Source organism: Narcine bancroftii, chromosome 4 (genome assembly GCF_036971445.1).
Source record: "Narcine bancroftii isolate sNarBan1 chromosome 4, sNarBan1.hap1, whole genome shotgun sequence".
NCBI lineage: Eukaryota > Metazoa > Chordata > Chondrichthyes > Torpediniformes > Narcinidae > Narcine > Narcine bancroftii.
Window position 1 is genome coordinate 40,859,613 of NC_091472.1, and position 27,329 is coordinate 40,886,941.

The window sequence follows — 27,329 nt, forward strand, 5'->3', positions numbered from 1 at the left end:
TTTCATTTTGTATAAGAGCTGGATGACAACTTCTTTCCTTGTCTTAGCTTATTTTATCTCTACAGTAGGTGAAAATGAACAAAATTTAAATCACTATAAAACTAGTACAATCATTTCCTGTTTGCAACTGTTGGGGGTTACAGAAATTCACCCAAACAAAATTCACAAATCCTCACCCAAACATCTGAGGTAAGGAATACAATTCAGTCTTGAAAAAAAGTAAATAAATCAATGTGACTTTCAACTCCTGGTTTTTGACATGAGTGCACACGATGCAGCTTGGCTTTGCATAAAATCATTGTACTTTGTCTTATTTTCTGGGCCTCCTCACTCCAACTGTAATTCAGTGGTTGGTTGTCGTTTACCTTGCTGAAAGTTGACCAACATTCTCACTGTTTTCTTTAATGGTTTCTGCTTTGAAAGATGTTAATACACAACTCATTCTATTGACAATGTAAACTTTTGTATCTGGCTTGCCCATGTGCAGAAATTGGGGACTTTATACCTAATTTGTTGTCTGGTGATTGCAGTATTATGCCTGCACAGCACCCTCTTCCATCTTCACCCTTAACTCAAGCCCTGTATCTGAATGCGGGAACCATAACCAGAAAGATGTGAGCACTTGAAGCATTTGAAATGTTTGCATTCCCCTACAGCGCTCAGTTTTTTTCAATGCCAAACTTGTTAAACTACTTGTGTACCAACAGCTACATGTAGTTGAGGCAATTTTTAATTAGAATTTTTCATGACCACCTTAGGATCTCAAGGTGACATAGCAGGAAGTGCCAGGTCAAATTTCACCACTGGGCATACATAATATTACTAGAAGTATGAGAAAACATGGTTTTTAACTTTTATAAATTTTAAATTTAGACTTGCAGCATGGTAATAGGGCCTTTTGGCCCAAAAGCCCATGCCACCCAATTACATCCACTTAACCAACAACCCCAGGAAAGTTTTGAACAGTGGGAAGAAACCGAAGCACCTGGAGGAAACCCACACAGACATGAGCAGAATGAACAAACTCCTTACACAGCACTGGATTCGAACCCAGGTCGCTGGCACAGTAATAGTGTTGCGCTTACGGCTATGCTAACAGTGCCGCTGTTGTTGATTTGGAAGAATAATGAATTTGAACTTGTGAATCTGCATGTATGAAAATGTCTAAGAATAATTAAGTTAGTTTGTGCAGTGAACAATTGGGAAAGGGCTTAGGCTATAGTATATAAAAATCTCTATAGCTTTCTGAAACATTAGACCAATTGTGGAGTTCCATGTGTGATGAACAGATCGAAAAGTTTATATTTGGCAGGTGTAGCACAGTCATTTTGATTCTGTTTAAATTTTTTAATTGAAACTTTATTTATAACACTGTAGAAGGCAATTCCAGCGACTGAAACCCGTGTCCAATTACACTCAAATTAATCTAAAACCCTGTACGTTTTGGAGGATGGGAAGAAACTGGAGCACAGACATGGGGAGAACATACAAACTTCCGACAGGCAGCAGCAGATTCGAACCCAGGTTGCCGGCACTGTAATAGCATCGTGCTAAATGGGTTACTGGGATACTGGGTTAACAATGTAGAATGTGAATTTAGAATAATGAGAGGTGTACAATTAAAACAAATTACAGAGGGCTTGAAATGCTAAAGTTTTTTTTCTTTTGGCTTAGTATTTTAAAATAAAGAAAGTTAGTCATTGATAAATGGCTGGTCATTTAAGACAGAATATAAATTTAATTATTCTGAAGGCTGAGGCTATTCAGGAGTTGATTCCAAGATACATTTTGTCCAGTGTTGTTTGAGTTCTGTGATCAGCCAAGATCTTGAGAAGTTGTGCTCTTATTTTGTGGCCCATTGCTTCAAAACAAATTTGATTTTAATTGTTTTTTTTCTCCATAGAAAAAAAGTGTGTACTCAAAGAATTTCTTCAGAAATTGAGCTGTGCATACTATTGTTTCTTAAAATGTATCAGTTTCAGCATGACAGCCAGTAATGGAACGTAGGACATTACAAGACAGTACAGCCTTTCAGCCCTTGATGTTGTGCCAATATTATATATATATTCCTGTCAAATAAAAACCAACCTACTTTGTAACCTTCTATTTTTCTTTCATCCATATGTCAGTCTTAGAATCTCTTAAATGCCTCTAATGTGTTAGCCTCAACAACCATTCCTGACAAGGTAGTTCAGACACCCATGACTTTTTTTTTAAACTTGCCCCTGATGTCTCTCCTAAACTTCCCTCCCTTCATTTTGAACATATTTTCTCTGGTATTGCTACACCTGCCCTGGGAAAAAGGCACTGGCTGTCTACAGCCTCCTCTCGTCCTCCTTCTCTTCAAAAAGTCCTAGTTTTGATAACTTTGCCTCATAAGATATTTTCCAATCCAGACAACATCCTGGAAAATGTCCTCTGCATCCTCCCCATAGCTCCCTTTCCATAATGAGGTGACCAGAATCAAATACAATATTCTAAGTGTGGTCTCACCAGAGATTTGTAGAGTTACAGCATGGTCTCTCAGCTATTGAACTCAATCCTCCTACTAATGAAGCTCAGCATCCCTTAGGCCTTCTTAACTATCTTATTAATTTGCGTGACAACCATGAGTAATGTATGGATTTCTTTTCTTCCACACAGCTAAGTGTCTGCCCATTGACCCTGTACCCATCCTTCTGGTTTGACTTTTCAAAATGCATCACCTCACACTTATCTGGATTGAATTCCAATTGCCATTTTTCCTCCCAACTCTGCATCTTGTCTGTCCTTTTGTAACCTGTGACAACCTTCAACACAATCCACAACTCATCCAACCTTGGTATTATCTGCTAATCCACTTCATTTAGGACATTTATAAGAATCCTTATTAACTCAAAAAAGTTTTTCCAAGAAGTAAATGAACATGTAAGGACATTTCTTTGAAAAGGAAAAATGTCAAGAGTTTCTATAGAAAGATTAATGTGGAAATATGAATTGGGAGGCCTACAGCTCAAATGAGATTTCTAGCATCTGCTTTTGAAGGAGCAGAAAAACCAGCATGGGTCAAAATAGAATTGGATAAAATAGGAGAGAGATTAGCAGAGGAATTTGTATACAAATAAGATTCAAAATTAATGATTAGTATTAAAGAAGCACCATTGTTGAAACATCTGATTACTGTTTGAAACAAGAGAAGTGACGCAATTGAAATGAAGGGAAGTTTATCGCCCAAGATGCCCTCTGATTCAAAATCGTCTGGTACCTTTGTCAAAGGTTCATCAATGTTTAATTATTTGGTTTTGTAAAAACATTAAAAATATTGAAGATTATTATGAACAAGGCCAATTAATGTCATTTGAGCAACTTAGGAATAAATATGGAATAACTAATAATACTCTGGTTATTTTTAAATGAGAGGATATTTGAGGGAGAAGCTAGTTCCAAAAATGCTGTTACCTACTTGTAGTGAGGTGGAATTTTTTATTACTTCTGCAATGTATCTTTTATTACAAAAACAAGGAGTCCATAAATCTAGACTAAGGATTTGAATATTACAATTGATGAGCAAAGATGGTCAGATCTATGTCAAGATTATATGATAAATACTATTAATGTAAAGTATAGACTAGTACCATATAATTTTCTACATCAGCTGAATTTGATGCTGTTACGGGGTATGGTAAAACATGTCTTTAAGAAATTGGGGGGGTGCGGGGTTTGGTGTAGGTTATATTTCACAAGCAGTAACACTTAACAAAAGACATCTTGTATTGGGCTGAGCGACTGCACAAGTAAACGGGTTGAATCGCTGCCACACACGGCTGGTTCAAGATGGCGTAGGCTCCCCATCACTGCCGAGAAGAAGACCGCACCTAGTGCTAAGGAGTCTTCCCGCTTCTGCATAACGGCCCACTGGCCCGAGAGTGGCATTGCGACGCGATGACTCCACTTCCGGAAGGTGGCAGGTATGTCACCAGAAGTGGGTGGGCCAACACTGAGACGTGGCGAATTCAAACCAATAAAGTCATTCTTTGGTCCACTCAATGTGAGTGAACATCTCTTGACTTGGTAGCATGCCGCAGCAGTTGCTATAGTGGTGACCCCGACGGTTCCAATGTTTTGGAACCATCATTAATCACACGAGAATGCAGCAAACTGCTGAATCCACAGTCGCAGCACGGATACATCTCCCGCCATTCTGGGCAAGCCAGCCTAGGAAATGGCTACATACAGTTGGCTGAGTCGCAGTTCCACATCAGGGGAATTGTTTCAGAGGACACCTAAGTTCTGACACATCGTCAGCACCCTGGATACACAGCTGCCAAAGAAAGCTTCATACCCACCGATGGAGCGTAAGTACGAGCAGTTCTGACATTTCCTCCTCGATACCCTAGAGCTCAGCTGGCATGAGTGTGCCATCAAAATCCTCAATATGCAGAGCCTGGGTGACAGAAACCCCTCTGAGCTAATGCACGAGATGGTGGCCCTGGCAGATGGGCACACAGACTTTACTGTTCAAGGCCCTATTCCACTCTAAACTACAAGTACACAAATCCTTGGCAGTTTCAGACATGGATTTCAGCGCCCCGCACCTCTTGGCCAAGGAGACAGACAGGCTGTTCCACATGCCACAACAGAGCACCTTCCACATGCAACCAGTCTACGCAATCGGCACTGCCACCCCGTCCAGTCCAGCAGAAACACCAGCGGTAGCTGCAGCACAGTGACAACACAAAGGGTACGCAGAGAACAGTGATGCACCGCCCCCCATGCTTGTACCCCCACCGCCAAAACCAACATGGCGATGAGAAACGATCAGGCCGGTCACCGATAGTGGCCTCAGCAGTTGGCACACCTACTCTAACTTGGAGACCAGAGGACGAAGAGGGCTTTCCTTATTGACACTAGCGTGGAGATTAGCCTTATCCCTCCCACATACTTTGAGGTGAGACACAACACCAAAGGCTTTCCCCTGCAAGCGACCAACGGGTCATCCATTCCCAGCTTCGGGATTCACCTGGTCACTATCCACGTTGCGGACTCTGTTTTCCAGTGGGAGTGCACCGTCACGGTCGTGTGACAGGCACAACTCGGAGCGGATTTCTTCCGGGCTCACTAACTGCTGGTAGACATGATAAGATGTTGGTTAGTAAACGCCTCAACTTTCCATTCTTTCCCCCTCACCCTGCAGAAGTGCTCTTTCCTGCCACTGGGAATCCACACCCTGGACCAAGATGAGTACGCCTCCTTACTGGGCAAATACCCAGCTTCATTGGCACCAAACTTCCATGACTCTAACCTACCACGTGGCGTGGAGCAGCACATAGAGACCACCGGCCCCCCAGTGCATGCAAAAGCCCGGTGTCTTCTCCAACAAGCCAAGGCCGAGTTCACCACCATGGAGGAGTTGGGGATCAGCCACTGTTCCAACAGCCTGTGGGCCTCCCCCCCTCCACACGGTGAAGAACTCTGGCGGTTGGTGTCCATGTGGTGACTACTGATGTCTAAACGAGACTACTGTTCCGGACAGGTACCCCATCCCACACGTCCAGGATTTCGCCACGAGGCTTCAGGGTTTTCTCCAATGTGGACCTTGTAAAGGGGTACCACCAAATCCCGGTACTCCTCAGCGACGTCCAGAAGATGGCCATTATCACACCATTTAACCTCTGAATTCTTAAGAATGCCTTTCAGACTCAAAAACACGACCCAGACATTCCAGCTTAAAGACTGGTGGGAATTCTGGGGCGGTGGTGTAGTGGGCCAAGCGACTGCGCGAATAAACAGGTTGAATCGCAGCAACAAGCGGCCTGTCCAGATGGTGCGGGTTCCCCTTGAATGCCTCGTGCAGGCTAAGGAGTCTTCCACTTCCACGTAACAGCCCAGCAGCCAAAGAGTGACACTGCGATGCGATGACATCGCTTCCAGAAACTAGCAGGTATGTCACCAGAAATGGGTGGGCTAGCATAGAGACATGGTGAATTCAAACCAATAAAGTCATTCTTTGATTCACCCTCATGCTGTGTGGACTTCTCTTGACTCTGTAGCCCTGCCGCAGCAGTCACTACAATCTCATTTAAAATGCAGGAGCTTTGCTGAAGCTAGGCGTTGAGGCTCCAGTTAACTTTGCAGAAACAATTGAACTTCAAAAGGAGGTGCAAATGGAACAAAGTCCAGGTTCAGAGATACTGATAAGATCTTTCAAAGATTGGATTAGGTGCCCTGAAAGAAGTCATGGTTTTTACAAGCAGAGAGAGGTGATTCTCTTTTTGTAGAGAGAGAAGTTTGTTCTGCAGTTGCAGTTGAGGCTGCAAAATGGCAAGTTGGCAGGCTTGTTAAAAACCCCATTTTGAAGACAGGTTGTAAGTTCTGAGTTCAGCCTGTTCAAAACCCTTGTAGTCCTTACAAGAGGAAATGGCTGGCTAGAGTGTTTCTCCTGAAATACAGGAAACAAGGAACTCGGTGGGGTGAAGATGATATGCGAAAAAAATCACAGCTATATCCCTTTGGAGTAAATTGCATATAATTTGAAAAATAAATATGGTTTGTTTTTGAAAATTTGGGGCCCGTACATGCACATTTTAGGTATAAATATGTAGTGTTTTTCAGCCTTTTGAGACCTGTCAATCCTCTTTCCAAAATTGATCATATCAATCTTGCTGAGGTCCTGTGTTGAAAAGTGATTCTCCGTGCAAGCTATTTTCTTTTCCTTTGTATTGCACTCTGTCTACACAAATAATTTCTTTGGAGGTTCAGGGTGGGTATGGGAGGGATTTTAACTATCATGTAATGATTGAATCTCCTAAATTTTAATTCTTATTATTTTATCTAATTGTTTAATACATGTATAGAAAAAAAGCAATTATTCAAAAGAAAGAGCTGGGGTCCTAGAACAGATCTGCGGAACACCACTTGTCACTGACCTCCAGGCACAATACTTTATGTCCAACTCTACTCTCTGCTTTCTACAGAAGAGGCAATTCTGAATCCACACAGCCATGGTTCCACAGATCCCATGCCTTATGACTTTCTGAACAGCCTTGTCTTCACTCTCATCATCCTCCTGTTCTTCATGAGTGCATAGATCAAGGGGTGCTCCTTAATCCTCCTTGTCAAGGACTTGTGCCCTCTTTGAGCTCTCTAAAGTCCTTTAAGTTTCTTCCTGGCTACGATATCAGGCAGTCCCTGGGTACAAATGTCCGACTTACGGACAATCGTACTTACAAACAGACTATACATGGCTTCAGCGGTTTGTCGGCTCAAGGAAGGAAAACAACTGTCCACCATTTTAAGTTGAATCACATTTCCTCCCTTGATGCCTACTTCAAGAAATTACTCCAGTAATTTTATATGCATAGAAAGTAAAATATATACTAAGACAAACATTTGACTGACGCTAAATGTACCTGTTATGACTTAAAGACAGACTTAGGAACAGATCTTGTTTGTAACCTGGCGACTGCCTGTAATTCTCATGAACCCTTTCTCTTTTTTGCTGCTTAAATCTAATGCATGCTTCCTTCTTCCTCCTAACTAGCTACCTCACCTGTTTTGTCAACCACTGTTCACTTTTCCCACCATATTTTCCCTTTCTCAGTGGGGCAAACCTATCCAGAACCCTGTGCAAGTGGTCCCTAAACATCCTCCACATTACTTCCCTGCTTTCTCATGTGAAAATCTGTCCCTAATTTATTCTCCCTTGTTCCTGCCTCATCTCATCATCATTAGCCCTTCCCCAACTAAACACTTTCCAATTCTGTCTCCTTTTATCCTTGTGCATAACTGTTAAAGCTCAGGGAGTTGTGGTCATTATTAGCAAAATGCTCCCCACTGAGCATTTTATCACCTGACCAGGTTCATTACCCAGTACTAGAACCAGTAAGGTCTCCCCTCTAGTCATTGGGTCCACACACTGTGTAGGAATCCTTAGACATACAGCATGGTAACAGGCCATTTCAGCCCATGGGTTTGTGCCACTCAATTAACATGCACCCCTTGTACATTTCAATCGGTGGGAGGAAACCAGAGCCCCCAAGGAAAACCCATGCAGACACAGGGAGAACATACAAACTCCTTACAGAGAGCACGAGATTCAAACCCTAGTCCCGATAGCTGGTGCTGTAAAGTTTTTGCACTAACAGCTACGCCAACCGTGCTGTCCATCAGCTATGTCCTTCTTGGACACACCTAACAAATTTTGCCTAATCTCTCCCTCTTGCAGTCAGGAGATGCCAGTCAATATTTGGGAAGTTGAAGTCTCCCATTATAACAACCCTGTAACTTCTGCATCTTTCAAAAATCTGCCCACTTCTCTGTTCCTCAGGGTTATTTGGGTCTAATGATTGCTCCCTCCCTATTTCTGACTCAGTGTGGGTAGAAGATGATAGACACTCCCCCTACAGTGTCCTCCCTTTCCATAGCTGTAATTGCTGACCAGTAATGATACTTCCACCCATTGCTTCCTATCCCTTTTAGGACACCTAAACACTGATACCTGCATCAGTCAATCCTGTCTTTCCGTCAGCCAAGTCTCTGCAGCAGCCACAACATCACAATTCTATGTCCTGATACCCATGCTCTCAGTTAATCTTTATTCCAAATACTCCTTGCATTGAAATGGACACATTTCAAACCTTCCAACTCTACATTTATCCTTCCAACCCTGCCTGTCCCTTCCTCACAAACTAACAAAACACATTGCATCATCCTTTCCATCTTCTGACCTATTCTCTTACAGTCACACTTTGGTTCCCATCCCCCACCAAATTGATTTAAAACTCTCCCCAACAGCTCTAGCAAACCTGCCTGTCAGGATATTTGTCCCTCTCTAATTCAGGTACAGCCTGTCCTTTCCACAGAAAAGATATCAATGATCCACAAATCTGAACCCCTGCCCCAACTCTTTAGACACACATTCATCTGCCACAGCTTCCCATTTCTACCCTCACTGGTGTGTTGCACAGGCTGGAATCCTGACATTACCACCCTTGAGGTCCTACTTTTCAGCTTCCTTCCCAACTCCCTATAATCCCTTGGGGCCTCATCCCTATCCCTATGTCATTTGTACCAGTGTGGACCACAACATCTGGCTGCTCACCCTCTCGCTTCAGAATGCTGTAGACTCGATCAGAGACATCCAGACCCTGGCACCTAGGAGACAACATGAAGGGCTCAAGTCCAAAACATTGGTTATTTTATCTTTGCTGTATAAAGGACACAGACCTGCTGAGTTTCTCCAGCATTGTGTTTTTACTTCAACCATGGTGACTGTAGACTTTCATGTTTTAGTTCATACCAACTGGAAGGCTCAATCTTGTTCAGTGGATCTTCTGTTTGCCTATCAAATCCCCAATCACTATCGCTCTTTTCCCCCCCCCCTCCCCTTAGCTGAAGAGCCAGACTCTGTGCCAGAGAAGTGACTATTGTGATCATTCCACACCCCCCCCCCACCAACAGTATCCAAAACAGTATACATTGCTGAGGGGAATGGCTCTGCACTGCCTCTTCCTCTTCCCTCTCCTAATAGTCTTGACGCTAGCTGCCTCTTGCCTTTTGGAGGAGAGGAGACTGTCTTCCTGCAGCTCTAATTTAATTCTTTTCAAGATTATTTAGTTTTGTGTACATTCGTTGCTGAATAACCTTGCCAATAATCAGTCTTTACAAAATGATGCACCTGGCTTCCCATTAGTTGTGACCACATGTAAAATGTCTTATTTGAGGGAATACTTCCAAGTATAATTTTTTTAATCTCTAGATGTTACAAATCTAAAATTAAAAAAAAAATGCTATTTAATACTCTGGTCAACATGTGAAAAGTTCAAATTCATTTATTATTTGATTGTATCAGTGCAACCCAATGAAACAGTGTTCTCTTGTTCATAGTGCAAACACACATACAGATATAACACATGATACAAATGATACACATATACAGAACCTATGTACACATACTAAAATAAATATTATTAACAAATTGTAGAGTTATGGGAATTTGTTTTAACAGTTCAGCAGTCATTCAGCATTCCCATTGCCTGTGGGAAGAAGCTGTTCCTCAGCCTGGTGGTTCTGGCACTAATATTTTTGTATATCTTTCCTGACTAGAGTAGCTGGAAGATGCTATGTGCGGGTGGTAGGTGTCCCCACAGATTGTGCAAGCTCTCTTTAAACAACAATCCTGGTAAATCACATCAATAGGGGGAAGGGAGACTCAGTGATTTTACTCTGCTGCTTTTATAGTCCTGTAGATTGACCTTTGATTCTATGTTCTACAGCAATCATATCACGCTGTGATGTAGCCAGCCAGGATGCTCTCGAGAGCTCCTGCAGAAAGTTAAACACAAAAATCTGTAGGCACCATGGTTGAAGTAAAAACTCACAATGCTGGAGAAACACAGCAGGTCAAACAGTGTCCTTTATATTAGCAAAGGTAAAAATTAGCAAAGGTGTTCCTGCCATTTGCAGGCGGTGTTCCTGCCATTTGCAGGCGGTGTTCCTGCCATTTGCAGGCGGTGTTCCTGCCATTTGCAGGCGGTGTTCCTGCCATTTGCAGGCGGTGTTCCTGCCATTTGCAGGCGGTGTTCCTGCCATTTGCAGGCGGTGTTCCTGCCATTTGCAGGCGGTGTTCCTGCCATTTGCAGGCGGTGTTCCTGCCATTTGCAGGCGGTGTTCCTGCCATTTGCAGGCGGTGTTCCTGCCATTTGCAGGCGGTGTTCCTGCCATTTGCAGGCGGTGTTCCTGCCATTTGCAGGCGGTGTTCCTGCCATTTGCAGGCGGTGTTCCTGCCATTTGCAGGCGGTGTTCCTGCCATTTGCAGGCGGTGTTCCTGCCATTTGCAGGCGGTGTTCCTGCCATTTGCAGGCGGTGTTCCTGCCATTTGCAGGCGGTGTTCCTGCCATTTGCAGGCGGTGTTCCTGCCATTTGCAGGCGGTGTTCCTGCCATTTGCAGGCGGTGTTCCTGCCATTTGCAGGCGGTGTTCCTGCCATTTGCAGGCGGTGTTCCTGCCATTTGCAGGCGGTGTTCCTGCCATTTGCAGGCGGTGTTCCTGCCATTTGCAGGCGGTGTTCCTGCCATTTGCAGGCGGTGTTCCTGCCATTTGCAGGCGGTGTTCCTGCCATTTGCAGGCGGTGTTCCTGCCATTTGCAGGCGGTGTTCCTGCCATTTGCAGGCGGTGTTCCTGCCATTTGCAGGCGGTGTTCCTGCCATTTGCAGGCGGTGTTCCTGCCATTTGCAGGCGGTGTTCCTGCCATTTGCAGGCGGTGTTCCTGCCATTTGCAGGCGGTGTTCCTGCCATTTGCAGGCGGTGTTCCTGCCATTTGCAGGCGGTGTTCCTGCCATTTGCAGGCGGTGTTCCTGCCATTTGCAGGCGGTGTTCCTGCCATTTGCAGGCGGTGTTCCTGCCATTTGCAGGCGGTGTTCCTGCCATTTGCAGGCGGTGTTCCTGCCATTTGCAGGCGGTGTTCCTGCCATTTGCAGGCGGTGTTCCTGCCATTTGCAGGCGGTGTTCCTGCCATTTGCAGGCGGTGTTCCTGCCATTTGCAGGCGGTGTTCCTGCCATTTGCAGGCGGTGTTCCTGCCATTTGCAGGCGGTGTTCCTGCCATTTGCAGGCGGTGTTCCTGCCATTTGCAGGCGGTGTTCCTGCCATTTGCAGGCGGTGTTCCTGCCATTTGCAGGCGGTGTTCCTGCCATTTGCAGGCGGTGTTCCTGCCATTTGCAGGCGGTGTTCCTGCCATTTGCAGGCGTTGGAGGATGGAATTTTGGCGAAAAAATGACTTGTTGCCCTTCAGACAATTTGGCACTGGCCTGGCAACCCCCGGCATTGCAGTATTACTTGAACCCTGGTGTTTCAGAAACCCCCCCCTCCCTTCTCTTTCCCTCCCCCAGGAAATCACTTCCCTGGTGGCAATGGCAGTGGCAGATCTAACAGTAGTTGTCATTAATAATATATTGCAGAATATTAGTTATATGTATGTGTATGCAAGTTTCTTGTTAATAATGCCTATCTAGCCCTCTCACTTGTACTGAGGGTTGTGACTTTCGACTGCTCTGTTGGTTAATGGTGGGTTTTACTTTCAATCATTTTATTGCAATTTCTTGTCAAAGGCTGTGTGAACGGCACTGCAGAGAGAGAATGGGACCATTATTATAGTTACAGTGGTTACAGTGAGTTGTGCCAGATGTGCAGAACAAAGAATCTATTTTACAACAACTAGATTGTTTTTAACGAGTGTTTTAAATTAATAATTTTAAATTTAATTATATATTCCATTATAAGTAATTAAATTTACAATAAATATAATAAATATTATAATTTACCAAAAGTCTTTTTTTATTGTTCCCTGACTGTGTTTAATAATTTAAATATATCGTTACAAGTTGCGAAAAGCCCTTGTTTGCCAGAGGAGCGGTTTCCTGGGGGTGGCGGGGGGGGAAGGAGTTTCTGCAAAGCTGGCATATCAGACAGTGCGGCAGGATGAAGTCAGCCAGTGGGGCAGCGTGCCAAAATTTCCTCGACCCATTGGAGGAACCCGCCTGATTGTTTTATCCACCACCCCCCTCCGCTCCCAACCCCTGGCCTTAGCAGTCTCCAACCAGATGCCACTAACATAGACTTTCCTGGTTTGTGCAAACCTGCTTGCCTCTTTCCTCACCCCCCTCTCCTCCCCTCCCCCTTTCTAGTTCTCCTCCCTTCTTCATCCAGCTATCTCTCCTCCCCTTGATATCTGTTGTCCTCCCCCTCACTTTCCTTTGTGACCACACCACCTGCCTCCACTCCCTCTCTTACTCTTTTGCTTGGACGCCTGCTGACATTTTTTCATACCTTGATGAAGAGCTTGAGCACGAAACGTCGGATATGTATTTTTACCTTTCCTATAAAAAAGGACACTGCTTGACCTGCTGAGTTTCTACAGTATTGTTTTTCCTGCATAAAGTTGACAGAATGGTGACCATCAGCTTTGCTTGCCTCAGCCTTCTAAGAAAGTGCTGTTTCTTCCTGACAAATTAGATGTGTTCAGGATAGATCACTTATTAAGTGGACTCCAAGGAACTTGGTGCTCTCCACTCTCTCAGCTAAACAGTTATTAATGTTTAGTGGTGGGTGTTTGCCCTCTAGTTTCCTGAAGACCACAAACCTCTCCTTTGTCTTGTCCATGATGAGACTCTGGTTGTTGTTCTTGCACCATTTCACAAGATTTTCCACCTCTGTATTGCACTCATTGTTGTTGGTGATGAGGCCAACCACTGTCATGGCCTTGGATCTGGCATTGCAGCCATGAGTCAGTGACATGAACTGGAGTGAGCTGAGCACACAGCCCTGAAGTGCACCAGTGGTCAGTGGGATGGTGCTCGACGTTTTGCTGCCAGCCTGGACGGACTTTGTCTTTCTGTTTGGAAGCTCAGAAACCAATTATAGAGAAAGGTGTTGAGTCCCAGTGAATGCAGCTTCTCCACTAACCTCTGATATTGATTGTATTAAAGAACAAACTGAAGTCAATGAACAGCAGAATCAGAATATGGCCCAATTCAAAGAAGCTTGGCATATGAAATGTCATTCTCCAGCTGGGTCAGGATGGAGTGGAGAGACAAGACTATAGTATTGGCAGTGGAATTGTTCTGTCTGTCAGCACTAGATTGGTCCAGTGCTTCTGGGAGGTGTGCTTTGATACATTCCATCACCAGGTGCTTGCAGCATTTCAAAATGATGGAGGTCATTGTCACTGGGCAGTAGTCATTGAGGCCTTTTACAATTGCCCTCTTTGGTACGGGGATGATGGTGGCTGCCTTGAAATCCACAGGGACCTTTGACTGCTGCAATGGCCTGTTGAAGATCTCCTTTTGGACCTCTGTCAGTTGGTCGGCACAGTTCTTGAGTGCCTAACCGAGTATGTTATCTGGTCCTGAGGCTTCGTGGTGTTCACCCTGAATAGGATTCTCCTCACTTCTGCCACAGCTATGCAATGGGCCTGTTCTTCAGGGGCAGATTAGCTTTATTTGGCATTCTTTGCATAGAAGCTGTTCAGTCTTTCTGGAAGGGAGCTGTCATTGACTCACTAGTTTATTTTGTGATCGTGTTGTAAATTTGATACCTTGCTACATGTGCCTTGTGTCACCGGTGTCGCACAGCAGGCTATGGTTGCTCTGTGTACCCAGTCTTTACCTTCTGGATTACACGGAAGAGTTCAGCTCTGTCTCTCCTGTCCTGAAGGTTATTTCTTGAGCTCTTAGAAGTGCACATCCAACCATGGTTTTTGGATGTCCCTGGTTATGTAGCATTTGAGGTCAGTGACATCCTTTGATGCACTTGCTGATGTAGCCTCTCACTGAGCTTGTGTACTCATTGATATTTGTGGCTGTTGTAGGTGGCAGCCTCCCTGAAACAGCTCCGATCTGTGTTCTCAAAGCTGTCCTATAAACACACCTGTGGTGACCCCAACCCTGGCCACATCTTGAACTCACTGACTGTTTTGCCAGCTGTCTGTATGCTGGGGTTAGCAGGACAGATGTATGGACCGAGTATTCAATGGGGGTGAAGGGCAGCAGGGACATTAGAGGAGAACATACAAGATAGAGTACACTAATGGAGAAGTTGACATGCTGTTGAAACTGTGATGGAACAGTTTTCAGATTGGCGTAATTGACGTCGCCAGCTACAATTAGGCAACTGTCAGAGTTAATAATTCAGGTCCAAGACACTTCAGAATTTCTACCAATGTTGTCCATGGTTTTTTTTAAAAAAAAACAGTTTAGCAGGATTTTGTTTTGGACCTGGCATATGTGGCCACATTTACCTTTATAAGTGGCTCTCAGTTCTCACTTTAATTGGCTGTTAACAGTTTGAGAAATACTTGATATGACATTGAACCAAGTATTTTTAAACTGTCCAAATTTAATGTAGGAGTATAAGGAGTTTCCTTGATTAATTAAAGCAATGTAATGATGTTGATTTGGTGTGTCAGAATTCAAATTTGTAAATGTAATGTTACTTTGCCCAAGAAACCTTAACCAATGTATTTTACTGTGATTGTTTAACCTAAACTGGCTGCTTTAATTTCATTTATTTAAGATGTGTTAAATTATGTTTAGCCTTTAATGTTCTTTCTTTGTATTCTTTAGATACACGCTTAACTTATGGATAAAGTTGGAAAGATGTGGAGCACATTGAAATACCGATGTCAAAATCTTTTTGTTAATGAAAGTGGAGGCCAAAGTGACAGTGGTTTGCGCTGTCCAAGCTGTTCAGCTGATACAAGCACAAGTGCAAATGTTGATGAACTGCCTCAGCAAGGATTAGAGGGTACAATTGATGGACCTAGCACTACACCGCCAGTTACAGACACGTGTCTGATGGTAGACAGAAGAAATGGCAATTGTGTTTCTCACATCCCAGAGATTGTTGAAGCTGATTTGGATAAAGAAAATGATAATTTGGCTGCTGGACCAGAGTCTCACCTTGTTCGGAGAGATTCTTATTCCCGTCATGCTCCATGGAGTGGGAAGAAGAAACACTCTTGCTCTATAAAGACCCAAATGTCATTCGAAACAGTTAAACGCTTCAGTAGAACAAGGTCTGGATTACAGAGGCGGGAGAGACGATATGGTGTAAGTTCCATCCATGATATGGAGAGTTTGCCTAATCGTGCTATGGCACGTCCATCTATACGCCAGCGTTTCCAAGAAACTGTAGGACTCTGTTTTCCATTGAGAACACGCAATAAGCAGCCAAAGAGCTTGTTGTCAAGCAGAAGAAAAATTTTGTTGTCTGAACTGATGCTTGAAAAATGTCCTTTTCCAGCTGGGTCAGATCTAGCTCAGAAATGGCATCTTATTAAGCAACACACTGCTCCTGTGAGCTCACAGTCAACCTGTTGGCTTGAAACACTTGATCCTACCTTTTCTTCTACTGAAGATGAAGAAGATAGGCTAAGGGAAAGACGAAGGCTCAGTATTGAAGAAGGGGTTGATCCACCTCCCAATGCCCTTATACACACTTTTGAAGCCACTGCACAAATTAATCAAACATATAAGCTGGGACCAAAGTTAGCACCTGGAATGAGTGAGCTTCCTGGTGACAGTCGTGGAATGACAAATGGAGACTGGGATTTGGAAGAAGACTCAACTACACTGTGTCTTCAGGCACGGAAACAAAAAACACGGCAGATGCCAGGAGAAAATATTGGACATGCTGCCAGACCTGGACCCTGGAAAGTGCACACACAAATTGATTACATTCATTGTTTAGTGCCAGACTTGCTTCAGATTACAAGTAACCCTTGTTATTGGGGTGTAATGGATCGTTATGAAGCTGAGGGTCTCCTTGATGGCAAGCCAGAAGGCACATTTCTACTCAGGGACTCAGCACAAGAAGACTACCTTTTCTCCGTGAGCTTCCGTCGTTATAACCGCTCCTTGCATGCCAGGATTGAGCAGTGGAATCACAATTTCAGTTTTGATGCCCATGATCCCTGTGTTTTTCACTCTTCCACAGTCACTGGCCTCCTAGAGCATTACAAGGATCCCAGCTCTTGCATGTTTTTTGAACCTTTGCTTACTGTTCCATTGACTAGAACACTTCCCTTCAGCCTGCAGTACATCTGCCGTGCAGCTATTTGCTGTTGTACAACTTATGATGGAATAGATGTGCTTCCTCTTCCCCCACCTCTACAAGAGTATCTGAAAGAGTACCACTACAAACAGAAAGTGCGTGTCAGATGGTTAGAGCGAGAACCATCAAAAGTCAAATAATGATTTTTTTTGTATAACAGTGAAATTACTGACACCCCGGTATATTGAACATAATGAAAATAAACTTGTTCAGAATGAAGTATTTAAGACTTTAATTAGGTTGCAATGTGTGGTTACTCCCTTTTGCAACTTTCTTTTAGGGTACTTGGGCACTTTGTGTCTGTAACTTTAGTGGATACTGAGGTCAATGTAAGATGCTTGTATTTATTATGTTGGCAGTTAGCAGTTTTGCAGCTTGGCAGTTGTCTTTTGTAAGGATTATGGTCAAAAGAAATTAATTTATGGACAACAATGGAGCTCTGGACAGAACTGATGGAAATTAGAAATTTATTGTGAAATCTTGGATATTCTGAAATTGAAATTTAAGGAACTGACATTTGTGATTCAATACCATTTTTGTAAATTTTACTGGTATTCAATCTGAATGAATTTCACCAGACTGGAATTAATTTTTTGGATGTCAGCAATGTATTATTCAATTTTTTTCAATAATGGATCCTCTGGAGTTGCTTCAAGGTAATGATTGGGTGCCAGATGGTTATAAGGGCAGCCTGAGTACATTGTGACCATCATCTAACCCTTCATTGCTATTTTCAACCATGTGTTTCTGAATTACATGGGCAGCCTCCATGGCAGCACCTTCCAATGAAATTAAAAAGCATTTAATGACAATGACCTTCTATCACTTGCATTTTCTAAGTGGAATTTGGGACTGTTATGTAAATCTGAATAGAGCAAGAAATCCAGTTGCCTTTTTAATTAAACCTCTGAGATTGCAGTGCAAGGTTTTTCTAAATTATGTTTAGAAATCTGGATAAAGAATTCAAATAGTTTGTTTTATGTCTGAACACAAATCCAGATTTGTGTGGATGATGGTATACTCATTTTGATAATCAAGAACATACTAACAACATTTTTAATTGATTTTAATATCTGGAAAAATAGAGCAAACAATAACCCCTCAACTGAAGCTGATTCTTGTTTTAGTTAAAGATGATGAGGTTCAATGTCTTAACATTACATGTCTATTATCAAACATCTGATAATTTATGAATATTTTAGATATTGACATCTTCTAAGTCAGCCATTCTCAACCTTTTTGGTGATGGCCCCCTGAGGACTCTGCTCAAATATTATAGGGTCCCCCTCCTTGTGAAGCAGTCATGTTTAGTTGGTTTATTCCGTACTTCTGTCCAACCAACTGCATGAAAAACAAAAAAATATTTTATGATTTCTGTCTGTGGCTCTCTTTCTCTTTCTCTCCCCCCCCCCCCCCCCCCCCCGCTTTTAAATATCCTGCGGCCCCTAAAGGGCCGAAGAACCCAGTTGAGAATGGCTGTTCTAAGTTGAGAAAGGTTCCCTATTTCAAATGTTATAAAATCGTCATTTTAGCTACTTCAGCAGAAATGTGACAACACAATCTTTGTAAATGAGTTTCTCAAGTTTAGTGTTAAAGGAGGCAATTGAAGGTGCTGCCACTCACTTTCTAGTGTGTTGGAATTCATTAGATTGTTTGGGACCCAAGGCTAGCCCTCCTTGCAGTTTAGTCTTTAAAAAGAATCTTGTGAAGAAGGAATTTTTGCCATTTAACTTGCACTTCCTTGGGTGAAAGCTAGTATACTCACAACATATTTGGCCTTTGTTTTAATACATTTATAGTCATAATTGGGTTAGTGTCATTTTCACTTCAAATGATAACACTAGCATCTAAAAGTTTGCTTTTGTCTTCTATTTAGATTAAATTTAAGTATTGGCTCCAAAATGATTAAATTTGGCTTTTTTATGGAAATCAAATTTTAAGTAGCTGCAATAGTGATTAGAAACTCAGTTGTTGCTCTATAAAATTCTGATCTGTTTTTTTCAATATGGTCTTCACAGGCACCTACTACTCTAACTTTGGCTGTGAGCAGCTCATTCCTATCTAAATTTAACTTATTTGGTTCTGTGCAAAAAAAATTAATAAGCCATGCAATGTACATTTTCTTCTGCAACAGAAGAAATTTGTTTAAGGAAATAATTTCCATAGATATTTTCTGGAACTGGATTTTTTTTCTCGTGTTCTTTGATTCATAATTTTACAAATGCAGCCAGGATTTTATTTTTATTTGTGTCAAGGACTACAGGCATTGGAAGGTGCCAACTTAAGCAACTCAATATGCACTGGAAAATTTAATTTGTATTTCCAGGTCAAATATGGTAAATGCAGTTGTCAGTACTAAACAAAAGCATTTTGTTTATTCCATGATTTAAACTGTCTAACTTTTCTCAAGAGTCGCTTTAATAGTATGTTCATTTTTTTAATTGTATGATGTGCAAGTATATCCTTAACCCTTAACACTAACATACCCTTGGATTGAATGATAATTTTTAAGATGTATTTTCAAAAGGTGTTGTGAAAAGTAAAACTACAGCAATTGTTTTCAACTTTAAACTATTCAGTAAATTTGTGAATTTCAGATATATTGTCAGAGGATGTATTCAGTGGTTCTCAACCTTTTTCTTTCCACTCACACACCACTTTAAGTATTCCCTATGCCAAAGGTGCTCTGTGATTAGTAAGAGATTGCTTAAGGTTGTATGTGGGTTAAAAAAAAAGTTTGAAACCAACTGTTTTAATCATACCTAATTGACTTGTTTGGTGATGGTTTCATAACTGCAAAGGAAATGGGCCAGTGACAATTTTTCTCAAGCAAAATATTTCAGTAACAATTGGGTCTAGAGCAGTGATTCTCAACCTTCCCTTCCCATTCACATTCCACCTTGAGCAATCCCTTACTCATCACAGACCATCAATGGTATAGGGATTACTTAGTGGTATGTGAGTAGAAAGAAAAAGGTTGATGACCATTGGCATACATGACATCATATCCAACCCGGAGATTCTTTTTCCTGTGGGCGAGGCAGATTTACCACATATTGCTTGTGCAAAAGAAACTACCCAATGTCACATTTGTATTTTGATGATTTAATAATGCCACACAAAGTAGAATGGCATCTGTTTCGATATCTTGCTAAATGATTAGATTTTTCACATTTAATCTGTAACCATTTGTATCAGCTACTTGACAACTAATATTCTATCTCCAATATCTTGGTTATGTTTTCATTGGCGATTTCAAAAGATTATAAGATTAATTATTAAAGTTCATCTGCAAAGTATCTTTATTGTGACCTAGCAATGTGTTTTCAAAATTGTGGAAATGGTTCAACTGCATAGATTTTCTTTTTTTAAAAAAAAAAGCTACTGAAAGTAGGCTTCTGCATAACATTTGTTGCACCTGGTTTGCAACTTAAAGGCATTTTTGAAAGCAATAATATTTTGGATGAAAACGTACCTTAAAACTTGAATCACCATGTGCTTTGTAGTATTTTCCATGTAGGAATCTTACACAACATTCTCAATTTCTGGATCTTTTTACTTAAATCAGGTAACAAGGGTTCAGAACCCATTGTTAAATTTCACTAATTTGGGAGAAACTTGGATTAATGTGTTCAGACCAATTTTCTTACGATGATTTGACAATTTTTTTTCTGCAGACCTTCTATTAAGAATGAATACAGCTGAAGTGCAAATTAAAATTGATTTGGCTACTACTCAAACTCTGTACAAGTAGGGTAATGTTATCCAATAAAGAAAAATAGGCATGTTTCAAACAATTGCAGATTCTTTTCGTGTCTTTCCCAAGAATGTCTTTGTTGTCACCATAACACTTAACTGGTTATTGATCTTCCAGTCATTTTCGAAATGGTACTGCTGCAAAAGAATCTAGAAAAGCAGAGCAGGAAGCCATGCATAACCAAGGTTTGGAGCTACTTTTGAATGAAAGGTATTAACAGAAATGTTTACTTTCCAGCTCCAACTGGATTCTTAAGCCATTTCCACCAATACTTGGTTCCTGCATTAATGAAATTCAAATTGTGTATGCTGTAAGCTTTTTTTAAAAAAATTGACCGTGGATCTTAACCTCTGGAAGCCTGCCTGGCTTTATAGATTGAAGCTTGTAAGAATATTAAACTGATGGGGAGTGAGGGAGATTGAGCTCTAAGGACAAGGGTGTCTATATTTTGCCTTTAAATGCTGAACTGAGTGTGCTTTGTATTCCATTAAAGTTCTCCTTTCAAGCTTGCCTCTTTCACAATGTACTCCCTGGATTTTCAAGTTGCTTTATTCCAGGCAAGGACATAAATATTGGGATGCCATTCTTAGCAGAAATGTTTAAAGCTGCATTGTACTTGTACAGTACATAGAAACTGTATTTTAACCCTAAATTTATTTTGTGTTGCTGTATTTTTTAAAAGCAATGCATTTAAATTTATGATTTTATTTAAAACATTATTCTATCAATATTATTGCTCTTTATGGCTGAAAGGTTATTAATTATTTGAAACTAAACAAAATTGTTGCAGGCTATTTATTTATTGCATTTAATGAACTATCTGTTTTGCGTTTGAGTTTTAGTATATGTAGATCATGGTCACAGAACAAAGAATGATTTGAACTGCCAGAGGCTCAATGTAAACCTTGTTTTCCTTTAGGGCAGACTATAGCCCAATAGTATGAATGTAGAATTTTGTAATTTTGGGTAATGAGTCCCCATTATCTCCTTCTGTGCTGTGTCTCTGTATCTCTTGTTTCATCTGGCCTCTTATACTACCATTGTCACCTTCTCTTATCAGGTTCTAGCACTGGTGGCCTTTGTCGTCTAATCACCCAGCCCTTTTTGGTCTATCTTCCTCCACCTCACCTCTTGGCTCTCTCTCCCTTTGACTGGCATTTACCAATGTACTGAAAGGGCATGTCATGTTTTACCTCTACTTGGTTCATCAGTCTCACAGGGGAACCACGATCCACCCCATCTACCTACCCTGTCCTTATGGTGATTTTTTACTACATTTACTCAGTCTTGGCTCGAAACTACCATTCTTTTGATGCTACTTGACCCATTTCCCCAGCAGAATTTGACTTCAGATTCCAGCATCTACAATCTTTTGTGTCTCCAACAAGTCAAACTGGCTTTAATAGTTGTATGGATCCATAATTCTGGCTAATTTCCTCTTTAAAAAAATCTTTTGAAATAAGTTAGGAAATTTTGAAAACATTTTCCATAGATTAAAATTATAAATAGATTTTTGGATTGTGGAAGGGTAGGAAAATCTCTTTGATACTGAGAGATTTCTTCTTGGGCTTGGAATAATGGCAATTTTTTTTCTGTTTAATGACCTTTGTAAACTTAGAATTAGGACAATCTTGATCGATTTTGTGTACCTGTCTCTGAAATGGCACACAATTTAACTAATGGCAAGTTGTTTGGGAATTTAAATTCAGTTGAGTTTCAACCCCAACAATATGAGTGGTGCTTCCAAGTTTTATACTTTTTTAAATTATTCACTGAGTTTCCTCCTAATTTAGCTTGTTATTTTATTCTTGTGACATTTTTACAACTGTCATAATTCTTTTGGAATCTGCTGTATGTTAATTCTGTTAAATGGTTTTTATTATGTTGTTGAGGAGGAAACCCTATCCAGCCTGTTTTTATGCAGTGGACTATTGTCTGGATTCCAACGTGCTTTAAGAGTTTCAAATCTATCAATATTTAATTCATTAGTTATTTGTTGGTTTATTTTGCATACTGGCAACCTTCCAACAAACAGGCTATAAAGATTCTGAAACTGCAGTTTGAAGCATTGATTACATTCTTTTTGATAGAGGAACCAAAGTTTAGTGAAGAAAGCAGCAAACATGGCTTGTTCTGTGATGTTAAAGCATGTAGCAAACAGTTCAGTTTAATTTGATAGCTGGATCAATTTTTTGAACTTCACTTCTGGGCGGTTTTTTTAAAGCGGTATTTGAAAAGGTCCATTTGGGTTAAGCAACAGTTGATTAAAAGTACATGTGGAATTGGGCTTTTATCTGTATTGTTACATTTTTAAAAAATTCAACCTCTGGGAAAAATTTAAAAAAAAATTCTCTGAACTGTGGCATGAAAACTCAAGTTTAGTAGTGCGCACAATTTACTTGTATATTGCATTAAGGTTCTTAAAATGTGCTGTTCAACAGGTATTTTTGCAGCTTAGCTAAAAGCATTTATTTAAGTTTACAACCCCTTGAATTATTTGTGCACTTTGAGATTTTTTTCAAAAATCTACTTTTTAATGAGGGATGTGTATGCATGCCTCTTGGCATTAAAAATGCTTTGATGTAAGCTAATTGCTCTAGGTATGTAAAGGAAATTATTGCTGTTTATAACCAAATGTTAGTGCATCTGATTTATTTTTTTTAAATGCTCCATTTGTTCTTTGAAAGATCCAGCTGCATAACTTCTGATGTGTATTATGTTCTACTCTTAACAAGTGGATGCCTGTTTAGGGTATTGTGTATTATGTTCTCCTCTTAACAAGTGGATGCCTGTTTAGGGTATTGTGTATTATGTTCTCCTCTTAACAAGTGGATGCCTGTTTAGGGTATTATGTTCTACTCTTAACAAGTGGATGCCTGTTTAGGGTATTGTGTATTATGTTCTACTCTTAACAAGTGGATGCCTGTTTAGGGTATTGTGTATTATGTTCTACTCATAACAAGTGGATGCCTGTTTAGGGTATTGTGTATTCTACTCTTAACAAGTGGATGCTTGTGTAGGGTATTGTGTATTATGTTCTACTCTAAACAAGTGGATGCCTGTGTAGGGTATTGTGTATTATGTTCTACTCTTAACAAGTGGATGCCTGTTTAGGTATTGTGTATTATGTTCTACTCTTAAGTGGATGCCTGTTTAGGTATTGTGTATTATGTTCTACTCTTAAGTGGATGCCTGTTTAGGGTATTGTGTATTATGTTCTACTCTTAACAAGTGGATGCTTGTGTAGGGTATTGTGTATTATGTTCTACTCTTAACAAGTGGATGCTTGTGTAGGGTATTGTGTATTATGTTCTACTCTTAACAAGTGGATGCTTGTGTAGGGTATTGTGTATTATGTTCTACTCTTAACAAGTGGATGCCTGTTTAGGGTATTGTTTACGTTGCATATAAAATCCTGTATTATCTGTACAAAAGTGCTCATTCTGACATGTTGCATAATAGAATTGATCAGTTTATTTTGCTATGTATTGCAACTGTCCTTGCAGACTTGGTGTCCTCCGGCTTAATTGTCTTAATATAGAATAAAAATTACACACACTAAATGCCATGTCCTTGTCTTTTATTTTCACCCTGCTAGCTATAAAATATTTTAAACTATTTCTAATACACGAATGGGAATCCACAAGTATAAGGGTATTATGTGGAGGAGTGGGACTTGAGAGCAAAACTAGGAACTTGAATCCTGAGGGCATTAAGGAACAGAATAAATACCTTGCCTTTGCCAGGGAATAAGAAGCTTCCAAATTAATCATAAAGGAGGAGATACTTGATGCTGGACATCTTAAAACTTGATAATATGGGGGGGGGGTATTAGAAAATAAAATTCTCAACTTGAAGTTTGTACTTTGCAAGACCTGATAGGATGCATTTTTAGATTTTGAGGAAAATAGCGGGGGCACTGATCATAATCTTTTCATTTTTCTTTCACTACCAGGATTGGACTAGAGTGAATGTTGCTCTCTAATTCAAAGTACAGTACGAAAGACCAGCCCAAAAATGTTTTTTTTTAGAAACATTGATTTGACAGAATTTTTAAAAGCATTAGTTGATTTGAGTGTTAATTGTGTTTAACCAATCCAGTAGAATTTTTTTCATGCAACAGAATTCAAGGGTTACACAATTGGTATTGTATCTGGACTTCCAAAAAAACCAACAAGGTGGTGAAAAACTGCTTGTAAACAAAGTTGAAGCATGTTCTGGTTATCTTTTCCTGACCTTCATGATCCGTCATTTCACATGTTGTATAAGAATACTGCGTACAGCTGACTGCTACTTTGTTGACATTCATTCTTGAAACAACAGTTAATTGGAAAATCTTGAGTCCCATTAAAATTAGGCTTTGAGGTGTTGACGTTTCATCTTAATAAATTATCATTCGGGTAAAGTTGGTATTTTCACTCCTCCAAGCTTGTTTTTACCATACTAAGAGATTATAGCTGATCTGCCTCCTGACACTTTCTCATGTCACTTAGTGAATGACATTCTCTCAGATTCTTATTTAACATTGCCATTTAATGGGGAATTCCAAATCTATTACTTATTGTGGATAGAAATATTTCCTAAATTTTGTCCAATAAGGCCTGCTTTTACTGTAATGACCTCCATTATTAGTGTGCTAATTACATCTTTCTTTGTTTTTTCTAATACCTTGAACTTAACAATTGAAATTTAAATTCCAGAGGTTGCATTCCTAGTTAAAAAGGTAAAAGTTCCATCACTTAATGCGACATTTAGAATGAAATGAAACTTACATGAAACTCTTTAACTTTTGTCTACCATGAGGAAGATGGAGAGTTGCCGCTTTGTCCAGTGCCCCCTTGCAGAAACCTGCAGCACTTGGTGCTGACCAGTCTTTTGCCTCTTTAGCTTCTGAGATCAGACAATCTCAGGCATTGTGTAATCCTTGTGCTGTTTCACTTGGATTGCAGAGACTATACCTGTGGAAAATCACATTTTTGCCCTATTTTGTGTGAAGATGTGTAGCCATGTGTGATTAGAGCTTTGTATAATTGCAACACAACTTGCTTGCATTCTAGTCTTAGATATACACATTTGATATCACCAGGCAGGTGAGTATTTACAGAATTGAGACAGGACCTTTGATCCACCTGTCCATGGTGACCAAGTTGTTGATCTAAATTGACAATAATGAGCTTGTTGTCAGACATTGTAAAATGTCCATTACTTGCTGCAGAGGAGCAGGTACTTGTAAAGAAAAACCATAATAGTCAACTAATTAAAGAGACAACCATGCAAGTTAAATATTCAGTGATTGTAGTGCAAAAACAAAATAATTTGTAGTAATGCAGTCAGTCCTTTTATGCTATCAGTCTTTGTGTATTAAACTAAGTCTTTGTGTGTAGGCACAGGGGAATTCTAAGCTTTATTAAAACATGAATTTGTTCCATGTTGATGAGAGTTTATTGTCATACATTTAGATAAGTACAGTATGGGAATATGCCATTCAGACCACGTGTCTGTGCTGAATATTGTCCAAATCCAGCGAAAAATCTGCTTGCTCCAATAGGGGGAGGGGTATCCCTCCAACCCCTTCCCCTTCGTATTCATGCGTCTTGCACTAATATATAAATGCATCAACATTCTTGTTCGAGCAAATAGGTACAACTACAATCGTAAAAGTTAACTTGCCACAATATGATAGTAAATATAAAAGATAGTTAGTCCCAGTTGCAGTTAGTCAAAATAAAAGTGATGTTTCAATGATGCAGACAGATTTTTTTTGTAGTCCTGAAGTAGTTTTTAAATAAGGTTATGGTAGGACATAAATGTTCAAGAGCCTGGTAGCTGTCAATTAAACCTAGAGGTGCTCGTCTTCAACCTTCTATAACTTTTGCCTGAAAAGGTAGCAGTGAGAAGAGGTTGTGACCAAGTTGATGGGGGGAGGAGGTAGGTGTGACCTTTATGATGTTGGCTCTCTCTCCTTGAGGCAGCGTACAAATGCTTTCAATGGTTGGCAGGTCGATGATGGATTTGGCTTGGTTTGCTACTTTCTTTAGCCTTCAGAATTCATGGACATTCGAGTTAGCAAACCAGTCCATGGCGCATCTAGTCAGTGTACTTTCCACAGTACACCTGTAGAAGATTAATAGAATGTTCAACAACATGCACAATCTCCTCAGACTTCTTAAAAAGTAGAGGTGTTGGTGTGCCCTCATCACAGTTGTCTCTGCTGGCTTCAGGAGAGGTCAGTACTTTTATTTCCGGACCTTTCTAAGAGGAGAAATTTGATAGTGTCCTGGAGTACAATTAACCATGGGCAAGAAAAAGAATTATTGCTTCAAAGTCAGAGGTGGATTCAAGTCTCCAGCTCATAATTGCTGAAGCTAAACTGTGCCTCACAAATATAACACACCTTTTAAGTGGTTATTGAGCCTACTGTGTATTTCTCTTTCTAAATTAATTTTAACCTCTGAGTCCAGATACTAGCTTTGAACCTTATTTTCATGTAGCATATCCGTTGACTTTTTTGTTAGTTTGATAGAATACACTTCAAGGCAGATTGTGTGTGTGTGTGTGTGTGTGTGTGTGTGTGTGTGTGTGTGTGTGTGTGTGTGTGTGTGTGTGTGTGTGTGTGTGTGTGTGTGTGTGTGTGTGTGTGTGTGTGTGTGTGTGTGTGTGTGTGTGTGTGTGTGTGTGATTGTCATATTCTCCTGAAGTCACTTTCCTGCCCCATCATTTTGGTAAATCCTATGCAATCCAGGAAAAATTAAATGAATTACGAAGCAGAAGTTGGAACAAAATGCTGAAATGATGTCATTCACTATGGAAAGGTTGAGCAGTTTATGTGTGTCATCTGAACCCACAGATTAAATTACTGTCCTAAATTCACTGAGTCAAATCCATTATTTAATTAAGCTGGAAGTAGAGGGAGACTACTTTGTGTAAAACATCCTCTCAATTTAAGATAGAAAAATCATTTTCAAAGCAGCCTTCGTACCAGATAACA

The 27,329-nt window shown here is 40.6% G+C and overlaps 1 protein-coding gene across 3 annotated transcripts in view; it reads left to right on the top strand.

Annotated features, from left to right (window-relative positions):
- Positions 1-23,904, top strand: part of LOC138760488 (suppressor of cytokine signaling 5-like) — a 45,613-nt gene extending 21,709 nt beyond the window's left edge. For all 3 annotated transcript variants that reach the window (XM_069931115.1, XM_069931114.1, XM_069931116.1), the window contains one exon: positions 15,096-23,904. In XM_069931115.1, the coding sequence (XP_069787216.1) occupies positions 15,111-16,724 (1,614 nt within the window). In that variant the 5' untranslated portion in view covers positions 15,096-15,110 and the 3' untranslated portion in view covers positions 16,725-23,904. The remainder of the gene's footprint in view (positions 1-15,095) is intronic.
- The last annotated feature ends 3,425 nt before the right edge of the window (positions 23,905-27,329 follow it).